Raw genomic sequence first — 18,062 nt, 5'->3', positions numbered from 1 at the left:
TTCCCCTCCCTCTTCTCCCTCCAAAAGAAAGAAAATATGCTTCAATTTCCACTCAGAATCCATACCTTCTCTCTCTGGAGGTGGCTAGTATATTTCATCATGAGTCCTTTGGGATTGTAGTTAGTCATTGTGTTAATCCACATTCCTTAAGTCATTCAAAGTTGTTTATATTGTATAGTTGTTCTCCTGGTTCTGTTAACTTTACTCTACATTAGTTCATATATGTCTTTTCAGGTTTTTCTGAAACCATTTCCTTCATCACTTTTTACAGCACAATACAATTCCATCACATTCATACCATAACTTGTTCACCCATTTCCCAATGGGTGGACATCCCCTCAGTTTCCAGTTCTTTGCCAACACAAAAAGAACTACTGTAAATATTTTTACAGTGAGTTCCTTCCTCCTTTCTTTGATCTCTTTAGGATATGTATCTGTTAGCAGTATCATTGGGTCAAAGGGAATATGCAGTTTAATAGCTTTTTGGGCGTAATTCCAAATTGCTTTCCAGAATAGCTGGATAGTTCACAGTTCCACCAATAAGTAATTAGCATTCCTGTTTTCCCATAGTGCCTACAGCATTTGTCACTTTCTGGTTTTTATCAACTTTGCCAATCTGATAGATGTGAAGTGGTGCCTCAGAGTTGTTTTAATTGACATTTCTGTGATGTTTAGTAATTTGTAGCATTTTTACATGATTATTGATAGTTCAGTTTTCTTCCTCTGACAATTAATTGCCTGTTAATATCCTTTGACAGTTTATCATTTGGGGAACCACGTAACCTTTTTAAGAAGTATCTTAGTGGAGACAGAAGCACTTCAAATTTAAAATTATCAAAGGGACTGTACTGTACATTAATAAAGCATATAAAGATCAGGAGTCTGATAACCCAAGTTCAAACTGAGTCTAGTAGAAAGTAAGTTCCCTTAGGGCAGAGACTTTCCAATTTTTTTCTTTCTATTCCAAGCACATAGCATAGTAATTAACATATATGATTAATCAGTCAATCAGTCAATATTTATTAAATGGCTGCTATGTGCCCAGGTACTATGCAAAGCTATGGGAATTAAAAACAAAAAAAAGAGGACAGTCCTTGCCCTCAAGGAGCATGTGATATAATGGAGGAGACTGCATGCAAATAAATATGTACAAGATGAATAATAAATAATTAACTGAGGGAAGGCACTAGAATTAAAGGGGTTGGGGAAGGTTTCCTGTAGAGGAGAGGATTTTAGTTAGGACTTGAAGGAACCCAGGGAGGTCAGTAGTTGGAGTGGAGGAGAGAGAGTGTGTTCCAGGCATGGGGACAGCCAGAGAATAGGCCTGGAGCTGAGATGGAGGGTCTTATTTGTGAAACAGCCAGGAGACCAGTGTCACTAGATCAAAGAATACATGATAGGGAGCCAGGTGTAAAAGACTGGAAAGGCAGGAGGGGACTGAATTATGAAGAGGTTTGATTATCGAATTTAATAAGAAAGGGATCCCAGAAGCCTGCTAGTCCAGCCCATGACTAAACAAGCCTCCACAACATACTCAACAAGTACAGCCTTTTCATGGAGACATATAGTGAAGGAAAACCCACTACTTCCTAAGACAGCCCATTTTAGTTTTATATAGCTGTAATCATTAGGAAGCTTTTTGGTGTGTCAAATCTAAATTTCTTCTCTTTCTGTTTTCTCACCAGAGTGGAACATCCATCATAACATTTGGCCTAGGGTTATCCATGCCATGTAGAGTGATAGGAATCAGCAGAGTGATCTACAGTAGAGGCAGCTGGCACTTGCCACTGTGCTCCTCACTCCCAAAGCAGATATTAAACTCTTCAAAGACAGGAGCTATTTTTCACATCTCTTTTTTGGTTTCTCTACATAGAATAAACACTCAAGAAATGTTTGTTAATATTTTTTTATTTTTAATAGTACTTGATTTTTTCCAATTATATGGAAAGATAAATTTTAGTATTTAATTTTTAAAAATACATATTTTTTTCTCCCATTACAAATTGAAACAATTTTTTAGTATTTGTGGGTTTTTTTAAGTTTTGAGCTCCAAGTTCTATCATTCTCTCCCTTTGTCCTTCCCCCACCTTGAGACAGTAAGCAATCAGATGTAGTAGGTTATATATGAACAATCATGTAAAACATTTCCACAATTGTCATTTTGCACAAGAAGACTCAGATAAAGAAAAAGAATGAAAGTGAAAAATAGCATGCTTTAGTCTATATTCAGACAATATCAGTTCTTTCTCTGGAGGGTGATAGCATGCTTCAGCATAATTGTATTGCTGAGAATAGCTAAGTCATTTCACAATTCTTCATGCAATGTTGCTGTTACTGTGTACAACATTCTTCTGGTTCTGCTCACTTCTCTTTGCATCAGTTCATTGAGTCCAGGTTTTTCTGAAATCATCCTGCTTGTCATTTCTTACGGCACAATAATATTCAGTCACAATCATGTGCCACAGCTTGTTTAGCCATTCCCCAATTGGTAGGCATCCCCTCCATTTCCAGTTCTTAGCCCCTACAAAAGAAATGTTTTGTACAAATGGGTCCTTTTTCCTTTTTTTTTTTTTTTTTTTTAAGAAAAATCTCTTCAGGATATAGACCTAGCAGTGGTATTGCTGGATCAGAAGATATGCATAGTTTTATAGCCCTTTGGGCATAGTTCCACATTGCTCTCCAGAATGACTGGATTAGTTCACAGCTCCACCAACAGTGCATTAGTGTCCCAGTTTCCCATATCCCCCACTTCTTGATATTTATGATGCAGTTGATATGGTTAAAGAACCAACATGTACTTTCTCCTCTTTCCCTGTTATAACAACTGTGGGGACTCTGCCTCAGAGTCAGTACTTGCATGCCATTTTAACCAGAGCCTTGAGATCGATTTAGCTTCTCTGTATTTGGTACTTCTCAGGTATTATGCCTAGGAAATGCCTCTATCCTACTCCTCACAGTCCTGTGATTCAGACCTGGAGCAGAACCACCTTTTCTTTGTTTCTTCTTCCTGTGTTCTCAGTCCTGTCCGCTTCAGCCTAAATCTCTCCAGGCCCTGTCCTCCTTTGCCTTCCCTTTCCACATGCCCTTTGGGAACCTTCTCTATTATTAACCAACTTTCTTTCACAATCAATACTCATTGAAACCCTGCTTTTTCTGGAAGTCATCTTATCTCTTGGAACCATTTCCAAGGCTATATGTTCCTTCTCTTACACCTTTTGAAATATATAGAGCCAGGAACAAGTACATGCCTTTGTTGGGCCATTCCCTACAAGTATTCCACAGTCTTGTTCATGAACTCCAAAACGCCATAATCTTTTATCATTCTGTTTTTGGTTCCTGTGATTCTTAACCTGTTCTTTGTTCTCACCATAACTCCTAGTCCCTCAACCTCTTTTTTTTTTTTTTAAGGCCATCACATCTACACTCATGACCTACCCCTGTACCTTAGCAAGCTTTTTATACCTCAACCCCACCACACACACACACACACACACACACACACACACTCTCTCTCTCTCTCTCTCTCTCTCTCTCTCTCTCTCTCTCTCTCTCTTACTTTGATCCTGTGACATTGACCTCTTTGTTATTCTCTGAACAAGATCCTCCAAGTCTTAGCTCTGTGAATTTTTCTGGTTATCCCCCCTGCCTGGAATGTTCTCCCTCCTCATCTCTGCCTACTGACTTCCTTCTAATCCCATCTAAAATCTCTTATACAGGAAGTATGTCCCAATCCCTTGCACTTCTTGTGCTTTTTCTCAGTTAATTATTTCTTATTTATCCTGTATATAGTTTGTACATATTTGTTTACTTGTTTCCCCATTAGATTGTGAGCTCTTTGAAGTTAGGAACTATCATTTGTCTCTTTTTGTATTCCTATTGCCAAGCACAGTACCTGGTAAATAGTAGGCAATTAAAAATGCTTTTTGACTTTCTGACTTCTCTCTTCCGTTCCCTGTTTAAACCCTGCGAGGAATCAGTTCAATTCTCTGTTATCCTCTGTACTTGAATCCTTTGTCCTCCTGTCTCATCACTGATCATGATTTGCCAAACTTCAGCCTTGGATTACTTTTACCGTCCTCCTCCTTTGCTCTTATGCACTGCTGAATGAAACTATGATGACTAGACCAACAGAATCTCAATTGGGCCCTCACTGCTAGCAGTCATCCAGCAAGCATTTCTTAGGAGCTTAGTGCTAAGGATACAAAGAAAGGCAACAAACGAACAAACAGTAAGCCACAGTCCCTGCTGTCAAAGACCATGAGTTCTGTTGGGGGAGACCAGACATAAATATGTAAGTATAACATATATGCACACGCATTTTTATGTATGTATGTGTAAATATATCCATACCTTATATATACACACACATAGGTACACATGCACATACACAGAGTATGAAAGTGGGCAGATAGCACAGTGGAGTGCCGAGCTTGGAGGCAGGAAGACTTCTCTTCCTGTGTTCAAATCTGGCCTCAGATACTTACTAGCTGGGTGATCCTGGATAAGTCACTGCACTCTATTTGCTTCAGTTTCCTTATCTGTAAAAGGAGCTAGAGAAGGAAATGGCAAACCATCCCAGTGTCTTTACCAAGAAAACCCCAAATGGGGTCACAAAGAGTCAGATGTAACTGAATGGTAACAAGATGAAAATCATCTGAAAGGGAAAGGAATTAGCTGAGGGGACCAGGAAAGTCGTTCTTCAGAGGGTGGGGTTTGTACTGAGTCTGAAGAAAGCCAGGGAAACTAAGAAGCAGAGGTAAGGGGACAAAATATTCCAAGTATGCAAGAAAATAAGTGAAAGGCATGAAGAGACAGCTGAGGAGCTGCAAGGGGCATAAGGATGAAGAAGGGGTCAGGTTATGAAAAGCATTAAATATCCTACAGGCAGCTAGACGTTGAAGTGGATGGAGTGCTAGAGTCAAGAATTGTTGTTTCAGTGAATGGGGACAACAATAGCATCTATCTCTAAGGGTTGTGAAGATCAAATGAAAAATATTTGTAAAGGGCTTTACAAACTGGAAAACTTCATACCAATTCTAGTTAGTGGTGGTGGTGGTTGTTATTCTGCCACTGGAGTTCTTTGAGCCAGGGTGGGGGTTTAGTAGGGAAGGGACCTTTGGACAGGCCTGTATTTTAGAAAAAATCACCTTGGTAGCTGAATGGAGGATGAGCTGGAATGAAGGGAGACTCAGCTAGTTAGACGGCTGCTGCAGTAGACTAGAGGGCCTGAACTAAGGTTGTGGCTATAACAGTAGAAAAAGAGGAGATAGAGAGATAGAGAGATAGAGAGATAGATAGATAGATAGATAGATAGATAGATAGATAGATAGATAGATAGATAGATAGATAGATAGATGGATGGATATATATATATATGTATACACACACACACACACACACACACACACACACACACACACACACACTTCTTCCACTGTTATAGCTACAACCCTATTTCAGGCCCTCTCTAAAATCCTTTTCTAAACCTTTTCATTTCTCCTCAGCCCTTCTGCAGTATACCCCCTTGCATTCTCTCCACTGAGTACTTTCTTTGATCCATATTTACTGAAAAAATTAAGGCCATTCACCTCATAAGGCTATTAATTTCATCTTTTCTTTTCCTCCTCACTTCATATCACTTAAACTTTTTCCTCCCCTATCTCCTCCTTAATTCCTATCTCACATGAAGAGATGGCCCCTTTCTTTGTCAAGAAAATTTTGTGAAAGTGTGTCCTTGATTCCATCCCCTCACATCCTCTCCAGAAGAAGGTCCACTGTCTAATTCCCACTCCCTCTGTGATCTTCAGTGTCTTACTATCTACTGGCTGCTTCCTTGCTGACTACAAACATACCATGGCTCCGTTATCCTTAAAAAAACTTTAACTTTACATAACCATCCCTGGAAACTGTTAGGTTCTGTTCTTTGCTAAATTCCTTGAGATAGCTGTCCACACTCTATACTTCTGTTTTGTCCTTGCTCAAAACCCTTTAAAATATACTCTTCAAAAATCCACCATGCACAAATGCTAAGATGCAATGGTTCTTTCCCCTGTCCCTAAGGTTCACATTATTTCTACTCTAACAGTCAGTTATCCTTGTTGGTAAGAATTAGGTCCAGAAATGAAGTTTGCCCTTGCTGGTATCTCTACCTTTTGAGGTATGAAATTATAATTAATAAGCCAGTAAAGGTTTAAGTGCTCTGGTTTTCATCAGAGCAAAAGCTCCAGCAGATAATTGAAGTCTTTCATCACTACTTAATCATGCTTTCTTACCAGGCTTGTGATCTGTTTGTCTTCATGTAGCACCTCTTTCTGTCCAGGGAGGGTGTATTTTTCATGTTTTAGCCTCCTTTCAACTCTACAAATATGTTCCACTCTTATTTCCTCTTTTTAGTTCTTATATTTCCTTACATGAGTATTTCTTGATATTACATGCTGCTGCCCTCCGTTCCTGTCATGCTATTTATTTTTATTTTGAATAAAAATATATCCTTCCAAAACTGTGTTATAGTCAAGGTACTGTACTGACAAGTCTCACTGATAAATGGTGTCAGATCGGCCTTCTTCCTGCGTGCTACTCTTACTTTATGCGATTCTGCCTAGGCTTCGGAAGGTCATGATTTTTGTTGTGGTTCCTTTCTTGTGTTTTGTAATTTCTGGTTTTCTCTACTGCTGTTCTTCTTCCGTCAGTTACTTTTTGTTATCTTGTTTAGTGGATACACATACCCATCTTCCTCTCAGTTTAAAATCCTCTTGACTAGATTTACAAAACTCAAGAAATATATCCTTACCCGTCTTTGACAGATGCATTCCATCCCTGGTCAGGAGTCCTTCATTCCTATAATGAAAACTGCAGTTTTCAAAACTCAAATCCTTATCTCGGATACCATCTTCGTAATCATCTGTTCACTTTCCAACCTGCCTTTCTCTTTAAAGCTCTTGCGTTAGTGGACAACAATAATGAGAACACCTGTGCCTCTCTAAGGTCATTAGATTCTTGCTCAGGATTTGGTGTCTGTGTATAGCATTAAATGCCTATACATATAAATTTGCACATAAATATTTGTTGGATTAATAAATACTTTCCTCCTTCCTTTGGTACATTTGTATCTCAGTTATATTGAATAAATAACACTCTCCATTAAGAATTCATTGCAATTGTACTGTTAAGAACATTTTTCTAAATGTCTATTATAGAAGTAATATAAGTATTGTATATAATGAATATATGATAAGTAACTAAATGTAGGAATAATAAATTTGATGGATAGATAAAGCATTTCAAATGTAACCTCTCCAATTTTATAAAAAGGGTTTTGAAATTTTATATTTTTTCATTAAAATGCATTAATATCATCCCTAAAGTATTTTAAATTATATTATAGTCTTCATTTGGCAAATATTTGTTAAGCTCCTATTTTATATGAGATTCTGTGCTAGATGAAAGTGACATCTTCTTTCCTTTCAAATAATTAGTTTACTAGAGGTTCTGTGCATAGTCAGTGTGATACATAATACCAGTAAGGAGAAGGGGGCTATACAGCCAGAGGGCTCTAGTTATTGAGGAAGACCTCATAGAAAAAGTGACACCTGAACTAGACCTTGAAGGGAAAGACTCCCCATAGACATCGTGTAGAAGAGAGTGCATTCTATGCAAAGAGCATGCCTTGTATCACTGTATACAGGTGAGAGAGTCAGAATGAGATCATAGAAGAGTTTGTAAGCTAATTGGACTGAATTGAGTGGCGGACCAGGTGCGAGGAATGCCATGAAATAAAGGCTAGTGAGGTAATTTAGAGCTGTACTGGAAAAGTTCCTGAATACACAGTTTGTTACATTTGTCATATTGATAATAAGGAGCCACTGAAGATTTTTGAGCATGAAAATCAGTGATATGGTCAGACCATGCTGATAGGTGTGGATTCTACATAACTCCTAACTGTGCAAAATTACCATGGCAGTAATTGATGGAAATAACTGAGGATATATTGCTTAGAGAAGACAAGACTTGGAGGGGATATTAGGACTCTCTTGATATATTTGTAAGGTTTTCCTGTAGAAGCAGCATTAAACTTATTTGGCTTGGTTCCTAAGGGACAAACTAGACCAGCTGCTAGAACTTACTGCAAGGACAATTTCAGTTTTGTTGAAAGACAAGCTTCTTACCGATCAGAACCATCTTCGAGTAGAGGGGGCTGCCATGTAAGAAATAGTGAATTTTTTAATGGAAAACTTTAAGCAGGGACTGGATGATTATTGACCAACCAGCTGACTATTTGTCAGGGATGTAGATGAGGCCATTAGTTGGGTCTAGTTTGGAATTCTCTGAATTCTCTTCTGACTTCCAGTGAGGTTCTATAGTGGTGTGTCTAAGATTACATAGCTAATAAGGAGTAGACTTAGAATTTGAACCTTGGTCATTTGACTCCAACCAGCATTCCTTAAACCTTAAACCTTACCTTAACCCAGGAAAAGTGATCATCTGTTCTTTTCATAGAAGACTCAGTGATGGCATATCTAGATAACCTAGTCAGAGGCTTAATTACCATGCTAGTATTCAAGAACTGGGATGGGGGGTGGGGAACCTTAGTTTAATTTAAACCCATTTATTCCTTTTCAGTTTTCTATGAACAAGGGATCATGTTCTTCATTATTAAAAAAAATCTTCTGTATATTTGGATAATCCTCCTTTAACCTTCACTTTAGTAAGAGTTAAGCAATCACAGTTTTTTCTTACATTTTTCTTCACTTTGATACCTTAGAAAGCACATAGACTGTTAGATTCAGAAGGGCCTTCCAGCATAGGTTCATAGACTTAGAGCTGAAAGGGACATTAGAGATCAAATCCAAGCTCTCATCATTTTTCAGATCAGGAAACTGAGGCCTCAAGAGGTTAAGAGACTTGCCTAAATTCACACAATAAGTAGCAGAACCAGAATTCAACCCCAAATTCTTTTAAGTTCAATACAGTTCTTCCACTACACAAAATATTAGAGCTGGAAGTAATCTCAGGTCTTTTATTTTACAGATTAGGAAACTGAGTCTCACAATTGGGTAGTGAATTGTCACAATGTCACACAATGAGTCAGTAGCAGAGCTGAATTTCAGAACCAGTCCTCCTACCTCCCAGGCCAGTGCTTCTCTGAAATCATTCCAGCTTCACTTTGTTTCTTTTCACTTTCTTTTTTTAAAGTAGCACCTAACTAGAAACAAAGTAGAGGCCCTGTCAGTTGGGGATTGGCTAAACAAATTGTGGCACACGAGCATAATGGAATTATTTTGGTATCGAGGTGATGGAAAAAAATATCATAAGGCCCTGAACTGAATAGACAAGACCTCTAAATAAGATCTGAACAAAATGAGGAATATACCAGAAAAGTCACTGTTTATTTTAACAGAAGGATGTTGTAGTATCTTGTTGAATGTTTTTCCAAAGAAAGATACCAGTTTCTGACTTATATTCAGCTTGTTGTCAAGTATAATCCTTATGTATTACCTTGCTATGTAATCTTATGCTCATACTTGTTCCTACTTACTCTCTTCCAGTCCTATATCTGTTATACTGCTTTTCTATCCTGTTGTATAAACTTTTCCACTCATCCTTGATTGAATCCCTTGCAGTTTGTAGGACCATGTTTCCAAAGCATTTGCAAATGCACTCATCTTTCCCACAGGATCAGTAACCTTACCTAATTTAGTTTCATCTGTTAATTTGAGAATATTTTCAGCTCCCTTATCTGTGTCATCTGAAGGACTTCCAATAAATTCAGTCCTTGGATTGAACCCTGTAGAATAACATTCTATATATTCCCATCAAGGTTGATTTTGAATTGTTGATGACTACTGTGGGTAGAGCTGATCCCCCAGATCACAGTACTTTATCCTGGCAATCATAAACCAGCCCTGCTGATGTCACTATTCTCCCCTTCTCACCCTACCCTAAGGTTATTCAAACTAAAAATCTCAGTCGTGTTGCTTTTTTTTCTTCTCCATACACCATAGCCAATTAGTTTCCAAGTCTTATGCTTTCTCCTTCTGCAGTATTTCCGTATTCTCTCCTCTTTATTCACACAGGCTTGACTATACATAGTTCAGAACCTCATTACCTCTTAACTGAACTATTTCAGTAGCCTCCCCACTGGTCTTCCTGCCTTTGTGTGGTCTTTACCCTCTCTACTCCATCCTTCGAATTCCTGCCAAAGTAGCCTTTCTTATACACAGGTCTAATTACACCATTTCTCAGAAACCTTCAGTAACTTTCTCAGTATGTACTGAGTTAAGTATCAGCTCCTCCATTGAAGGCCTCTAATAATCTGGCTCTAACCTACTTTACCGGCCTCTCTTCATAGGTGGCCTTTGCCTTGCCAAGGCAAATCCTTCTATACACACAATTCAACAAATACACAAGTCATCCCATTCCATCTTGACTTCTCCAGTAAACTGTTCCTTCTGTAATCCTCAGGTTCTCACAAATCTTCAGTTGCTTCCTGCCTACATCTTCCCATCCTAAAAAACCCTCACTTGATGTGTCCATCCTTGCTAGCTATCATCTTATATCTCTTTTTCTTTCATGGCTAAACATCTTGAGAGGGCCATCTACAATAGGTGCCTCTGCCTCTCCTCTTATTTGTCTAAACTCCCTGCAGTCAGTTTCTGTCTTCATCATTCAATTGAAATTCCTCTCTACAAAATTACTAATGACCTCTTAGTTGCCAAATCTAATGGTCTTTACCTACATCAGGTGCCACCACATCCGTGATGCCTTCCCTGATTTCCCAAGCTTAAAGTGATCCCTCTCCTCCGCTTCTCTGACACATCTCCCTTTGACCTTTCCTATCCACCTAATTCTACTCTTAAGTTGCATTGTAATTGTGTACATCTCTCAGCCATCTTACCCACTTTAAAGCTGTCAGTTTTTATGGACCAAGGGACTGTCATTTTTTTGATCTTTTTATCTTTTGCACAGGATTAGTAGTTGATGCATACTTGTTGAATTGAATTAAGTAGCCATTTCTCCCTTTGTTCAGATTAAAATGTAATGTTTCCGAAACTTTGTGAAGAGAAGCAGATTTTGATACTATTAGTGAAAATATTTGAGTGTTATGAACTTCAAATGAGCATGCACTATAAATTGGAAACCCCTGCTATACCTCCCTAGATAGACCCTTTGCTTTTGCCAGATTGGTCTCCTTACTGCCTTCCTCCCAGCCTGAAACACAACAGAACTAATTCCCTTATTTATTCTATTTCTTCTCCCAGGAATGGCTTCTTTTCTTCTCCTTATCTAAATTGTACCCATCTCTTAATGTCCAACTGCAATCAACTACCTCTGTGAAACTTTTCAAAACTGCTGCAGCCCACCATACCTTCTTTTTGTAAAACTCTTGGAGCATTTATTCTGTATCATGTTTCCCCTTTACTGTGTATTGCCTTGTACTGTTATTCATCTTTCTATGTGTGCACTGTGTGGAATCTCAGTGTTGGGAGGGACTCCTACCCAGTGCAGAAGCTTTTGTAATCTCCTCCAAAATAGACCAAGCATCAGCAGCCAACTGAGGTGTGTCCACCCTTGTAACAATCAGAGAGAATAGCACCACTTCAACCCTTCAGACTGGTCTCCCAGGTTATAGGAACCTTGTTGGCTCTAGTTCTCAGGAAGGGCCTTCCCTCTGACCAAGATGACATCAGGGGCCTCTTCTAGCTTTTAAGATTCTGTGACTCTGCCTCTGACTAGGTTACAGCTTGGCCTCTGTTCTTGCAGGTACAGAATTGGCACACCTGACTGAGGTTCGATTCCCTTCCAGAATCTCAGTCCACAGCATATCCTGCTTGTTTGCCAAAGGTGGCACCTTGTATATGCCAAACACTGTACTAAGTGTGGGGATAGAGAGAAAGGCAGTAAATGGTCCCTGCTGTCAAGGAATGTAAAAATGTCCTAATGGGGGAGACATGCAAATATCTAGATACACAGAAGATACGTACAGGAGAAAGAGGAAACCTGGAAGAGAAAGGCTGGCAGGGACTGGGAAAGGCCTTCTGTAGAAAGGAGAATTTGAACAAAGCCTTGGGGGAGACCAGAGAGACTAAGAAGTGAGGGGCCACAACATTCCAGGCATGGTCAGCTGATGTGCAGATGTGACAAAAGATGGAGGCCAGAGATGGTACATTGTGTTCGATGAGTTGCAAATAGGCCCTTGATTTTGCTGCCTTGGAACCTTTGTTTCCCCCTTCTCAAAGTTCCCAGTTTTCACCTGTTCATGGCCTGCTTTTCACTTTGCCACAGCCAGGTCTTTTACCCTCCCCCACTGGGGAATGTCCTTTAACTTGAGTGGACTAGCCACCATCCTCAGACTCCCTGCTGCCCAGAGCTGGATTTTGCTGCCCTCTGCTGACCAATTTAAAAAACAGCAACCAAGTACTGGCGCTTTAAGTACTTTCAAATAAATTCAAAATTTATTCAGCACCTGCCTATGGTGCAGGGCAATTGGGGAAAGAGATCAAAGAGATCAAGGCCTCTTCACTCACAGCGTTCACAGTCTAAGAGATGATAAAAGACACATAACACACAAATAGTCATTCCACATACCTTGACGAATACAATGAATGTAAAAATAGTAATAGCCATAGCTATCAATTATATAGCACTTTGTGAATATTATCCCATTTGATCCTCACAACAACCCTGCAAGATGGGTGCTATTATCCCAATTCACTTGCCAAGGATCACACAGCTGGAAGTATCTGAGGTCATATTTGAACTCAGGTCTTCCTGACTCCAGTGTTTTATCTGCTTCATCACTGAATTTTCCCATTTTTCTGTGAGCTGTCATGTGAGGGAGAATTGAAAACTGTGCTAAAACTGAGAATATAGTCATTCATCACTTTTTCTTTAGATATGTGACCTGTCATTTTGTCACAGAAGAAAATTAAACTTGCTTTTCCCCAGATTCTACCTATGTTCTTTTCAGAGCTGGACCAATTGATTGTTTGACTTTTTGAGCTAAACCGTTCCCAGATTTCCATCTTAAAGTGACTTGTCTATAAATACTTAAGATTAGTTCTCCACTTCCTTTGCATTCCAACCTAACTCAGGCCTTCTTGTCTGGGTTGTGATGATAGCTTCCTCATTTTCACATCTGCCTGCTTCTCATTTATCCTTCATACCATTGCCCACATAATCTCACTAATGCCCAAGCATATCCCTCCCCAGCTCAGAAATCTACAGGGCTTTCTCTCTGACCAAAGGATAGACTATAAATTCCTGAGTTCTGCTTTCAAGGCCCTCTTTAATCTGGACCCACCCTGCCTTCTGGCCTCATCTCACACTACTTCTCTTACACATTCTTGGTTACCCAGTTTGCTACACTGACTGTTACCCCTTTCACGCCCTGCACCTCTGCCTCCAATGAGTTTCCCTTTAACTTCTTAACCTCCTTGGGTATAAACTTCTCTAGGAAGTCTTCCCTGACTTCCCTTTTCAGCTGGGAGTAACCTCTCTTTCCTTCAGTCTCTCATGATACTTTTGGCTGCTTTGCAGTTAATCACGTTCTAGTTTATTTTGTAGTCAGTGATTCCTAATGAATTGTAAGCTCCTGAAGTGTGCCATATTTCATCTTTGTATGTGTGACTCACAATATGCACGTGATAGATACAGAGCAAATGTTTGTCACCTGTAGTGAAAGAGGCCTGTGTGTGGAGACCCAAAGTACAGCTTTACATCTTAGCTCTTATTAGCTTTGTGAGTGACACAGTTTTTATTGACAATGTATCTTTATTATTTGTTGATTTTTTTTTTAAAGGGGCATGCCATCTGTCTTTTCCACAGAGCTCAAGACCTTCTCTTGTCCTTGATGCTGCCTCACAAAAGTGATAGTAAAATTTCTCCCCTTCATTGCAGGTCACTAGATTCTGCTGAGCAGACTCTGTTCTGTTGTTCTAATAGACTTTTGTGCATCCTTTTCCTATCATTTTGACTCCCCATTCATCTCAGTCTCCTTTCCCCATGAGTTTTTGTTCTCTCCTTATGAGCAAGGTTTATTCTCATATGCTATTCACATTTTATCCTTTCTGCAAAGACAGAAGTGAAAAAGAAATTAAATGCCTTTGCCTTTTCAAGGACTTCTCTATTATTAGCTTTTCCTTCCTTTCTACGAGGGGTAGAACCAAATGTTCTCTTTATCTTTTTCTATAGTACTATGTACATATACATGTATTATACATTTATGTGTGTATGTATATATATATACGTATATACAGGGAAAACTTCCCTAGATTCTGGAGAATTGCTTCTCCTTACCATTGTCAGCTTTTCTAATTTTTATAAGATTGTAGGATTTAGACTTCAAAGGGACCTTCGAGGTCATCTAATACAATACTCTCATTTTATAGATGAAGAAACTGAGGCCCAGAGAGGGGAAGGGGTTTGCCCTAGATTACTCTTGAGATGCCCCTTGATTCCCATGTCTATCTATGGAAATCCTAGATTTAGATTGTTAGAGATAGAAGATAGTCGCAGAAATAATATAATCCAACCCTGCCATTTTGTAGAAAAAGAAACTGAGATCATGAAATAGGGAAATTATTTACCCAAGGTCACAGAGTGGAACAACAGGTCTTCTCCCACCAAACCTACTCTTCCCACTATGGTACACCATCTTACACATCTTAGACTTGTAAGGAAAGTCAAATATTACCCAAGCCAGAATCACCCGCATCCTACTGCTGTGCAGCTTCCCTGACAGAGGGTCCTCTTGAACACTTTCAGTCACTGGAGGTTTACTGTCTTGTCAGAATCACACCATTTCTTGATCCCTCATTTTCAATCAGAGATAATCTTTCCTTTCTTGGAACTTTCATAATATTGTGTACTTTAACAGTTTACTTTCATTACAGTTATTTGTCTTGTTCTGTCTTCCACCAATTTTTTAAATTAAATTGAATTTATTTTTTGGTTGTACTTGGAGTTCTAAACTGTCTCCCTCCCTCCCTCCTTCCCCACTCAGCACTAAAAAAGGGCACCATTTCTCTCTCTGTCTTTCAAACACACACACACACACACACACACATACACACACACGTGTGTATGTATACATACATATATATAAAACCATACTATACATACTTCTGTTTATCAGTTCTTTCTGTGAAGGTGTATAACATCTTCCTTCACAGGTCCTTTGTAGTTGTTTTGAATATTTGTAGTAATCCGAACGCCTTGGTCTCTCAGTTTTTCTTTGAACAACATTGCTATTACTCTGTGCAACTTTTCTCTTGGTTCTGCTCATTTCACTCCTCATTATTTCATGCAAGTCTTTCCATGTTTTTCTAAAATCAACTTGCTTATCATTTCTTACAGTACATCATGCACCAAATGTTGAGCTCACGAAGGTCAAGGAGTGAATCTTAGCATCTTATGTAGCTTTGCATACCCCTTATTATATGGTATAGTAGGTGTTTTGTAAATAGCAGATGCTTAATAACTGTCAAATTTACACATGAAGTGAATTTCAGAGGATCAGATCAGTAATGGATAAAATGTTTTAAAAATACACAATTCAAGTTATGATGGACTTTTCCTTCCTATTAAAACATTTCCAAGATGGCATTTGAGTCTAGATCCTTTAAGTCCAAATCTCTTGCTCTTTCCATTCTACTACACTGTCCTTAGGTGTTTTATAATCCTTTAGTAAAGCAACACAGGTGGAATCCTTTATTTCAACCAGGAGCTCTTTAAATTGTTGGTAACGGAATCAGGGAATCTTCCATTATACTTAGTTTATTTGAATAACCATCAAAAAAAAAAGTCTAACTCTGGCAGTTATATTATTGACCTTTACTTTTTAAGAAATTCCTGGCAAAATATTTTTTAGTCCTTAATAGTGTATAACATCAGCATTTCTTGCCGTTAAAATGATAGTCTATTACCTGATAAATGGGTTGTATTTGGAAATGTCTGTATAAAGTCAATTTCAGCTTAGAAAGAGGTGATGGCCTCCAACTTCATGGGATAGGCTTTCTTATGAAGCACCTGGTAAAGCAGAAGATAGAGGACAAAGACCTGAGTTCAGATGGAGTCCCTGCTAACTGTGTGACCCTGGATAAGTCTTTAGCCTTGGATTGCCTCAGCTTTCTCAGTTGTAAAATGGGGATAATAACAGCACCTACATTGTGGGGTTGTTATAAAGATCAAATGACATTTACACAAGTGCTTATTAGCACAATGGCCCACACATATTAAATGCTACATAAATGCTTGTTCCTCTCCCCTTCCCTTCCTTTAGGAGGTATTTAACTCCCAGGCCCTGGAAATATTCAAGCTGAAGCTGCGTGACCGCTTGTCAGAGATGTGGTAAAGAGATGTCATGCTTCAGGTGTGGGTTTCACTGAATCACCTGTGCCATTGCTGTGATTTAGAAAGAATTGTAAAATGACTGAAAATCAGCTTGGTAGATAAGAGAGGTGGAGAAGAGAAGAATAGATAAAGGGAGTAGCCTTGGGGTCAGGGAAAGCCGGGTTCAAGTTCTGCATCTCTCTACCAACTGGGGAACCATGGACAAGTCACTTTCCCTTGTAATGCTCCACTTAACTCCCTAAGATAAGAATTACAGATGAACTGCCAATCTGCATTAGTACAGAGATATTCTATACCAGTAGTTCCCTAAGTTTGTGAAGTTACGTGACCAGACCAAAACCGTGAAGGAGAGAGTTCTCTTGTTGGATGTTGTCAAGCAGAGATCAGATAGGTTAGTGATCATTTATTAGAGATTTTGCAGAAAGGATTCATGCTTCAGGTGAGCACTGAGCTAGCTGACCTATGAGAGGCCCCTTTTATTTCTGAGATGACTGCTGGAGTGACCATAAGAGCCCTTTCCCTCTTGAACTATAGGAAACATATGGTGAGGGAATCAGTATCTTATTTATGTTTTCATTCTCCATCTCTTCTTGGTTTTTTCTGCCACAGGGAACACACTGAGTAACCTGATTATGATTCTACCTCCACTCTGTGGTGCCATTCAGACAGTCAGAGATGGACTGGAAAAGCGGTACACAGCTTCCTACTTGGCTATTACAGGTATGGGTGGAACTTCCCATGAAGTGGTCATCCGCAGCATTGGCATGTTCTTTTTGTTTTTCTGTCTATAAAAGTGAATGCTCACACTTTGGCATTGGAAACCTGTTAAGAAAAACTAACGTTTTCATGTTTTCATGTGCCTAAATGAAAACCTTGATATGAATTTCTAGGTGAGGTTGGTCTGGTTTTGGGGGTTTAGGGGGTTTGTAATTGTTTTTTTTAAGTAGATGGATACCTTTATTCTGAGATACTTTCTAAGGTAGCAAAATGAAATTTTTCTGGCCTTCAGTCCTTGAACCCAGCACAACATGAGTTTAGAAGACTGTAAAGAAGGTTCTTTATGCAGATTCATAGAATCCTTCTTGAGAAGTCCTCAATCACTGCCAAATAGCTTAACACCATTCCGGTTTTGAAACTCTGGCCTGTACTCAAGTAAACAAGGCAATTAAAATCTCAGAGGAGTTGGATCAACAAAACATTTTTTCCTAGCTCCTACCTCTTCATCCTTTTGGGTTCAGGCACATAATCTTATACTCTGAGCTGGAAGACTCTCAAGGACATCATTCAACAAAATATACCTGCCATGTACCAGGCACTGATCTGTCTGCTGAGGGTGACAGTGACAGTGACAAAAATCATTCTATCTGGGAAACACATTTGCACATACTAGTAAGTACAAATAGGTACACAAATACAGAGCGTGGGGGGTGGCATGGAGGCTGAAGAAAGATCTTAAATGGAAGATAGCACTTGAACTGACCTTTGAAGGGAGTGTTAGTGATGAGAGTGTACATTGCAGGCACATAAAGACATGAAGATAGAAGATGGAGTGACATGTGTAAGGAGAATATCACTCCAAGTAGACCAGTTTGGCTAGACCCTAGGAAGGGGGAATAGTGTGTTATCAGACTGGAAAAGTAGACTGGAGCCAGATTGGAAAATTACATCCTAGATGTAATAGGGAGTCACTGGAGCTTTTTTGAGAAGGAAAG

The 18,062-nt window shown here is 39.1% G+C and overlaps 1 protein-coding gene across 5 annotated transcripts in view; it reads left to right on the top strand.

The window, feature by feature from the left end:
- The window catches only part of ACER3 (alkaline ceramidase 3), a 184,555-nt gene that overhangs the window by 91,219 nt on the left and 75,274 nt on the right, over window positions 1-18,062 (top strand). For 3 of the 5 annotated variants that reach the window (XM_072610777.1, XM_072610781.1, XM_072610779.1), the window contains one exon: window positions 16,960-17,070. In XM_072610777.1, coding sequence (XP_072466878.1) covers window positions 16,960-17,070 — 111 coding nt within the window. Of the gene's footprint in view, window positions 1-16,279; window positions 16,370-16,959; window positions 17,071-18,062 lie in introns of all 5 variants that reach the window. The other 2 variants (XM_072610778.1, XM_072610782.1) reach the window with 1 other exon arrangement.

The sequence above is a fragment of the Notamacropus eugenii genome, chromosome 5 (genome assembly GCF_028372415.1).
Source record: "Notamacropus eugenii isolate mMacEug1 chromosome 5, mMacEug1.pri_v2, whole genome shotgun sequence".
Classification (NCBI taxonomy): domain Eukaryota; kingdom Metazoa; phylum Chordata; class Mammalia; order Diprotodontia; family Macropodidae; genus Notamacropus; species Notamacropus eugenii.
The sequence above is the reverse complement of the archived record's forward strand: the minus strand, read 5'-3'. Positions and strand labels throughout refer to the sequence as shown.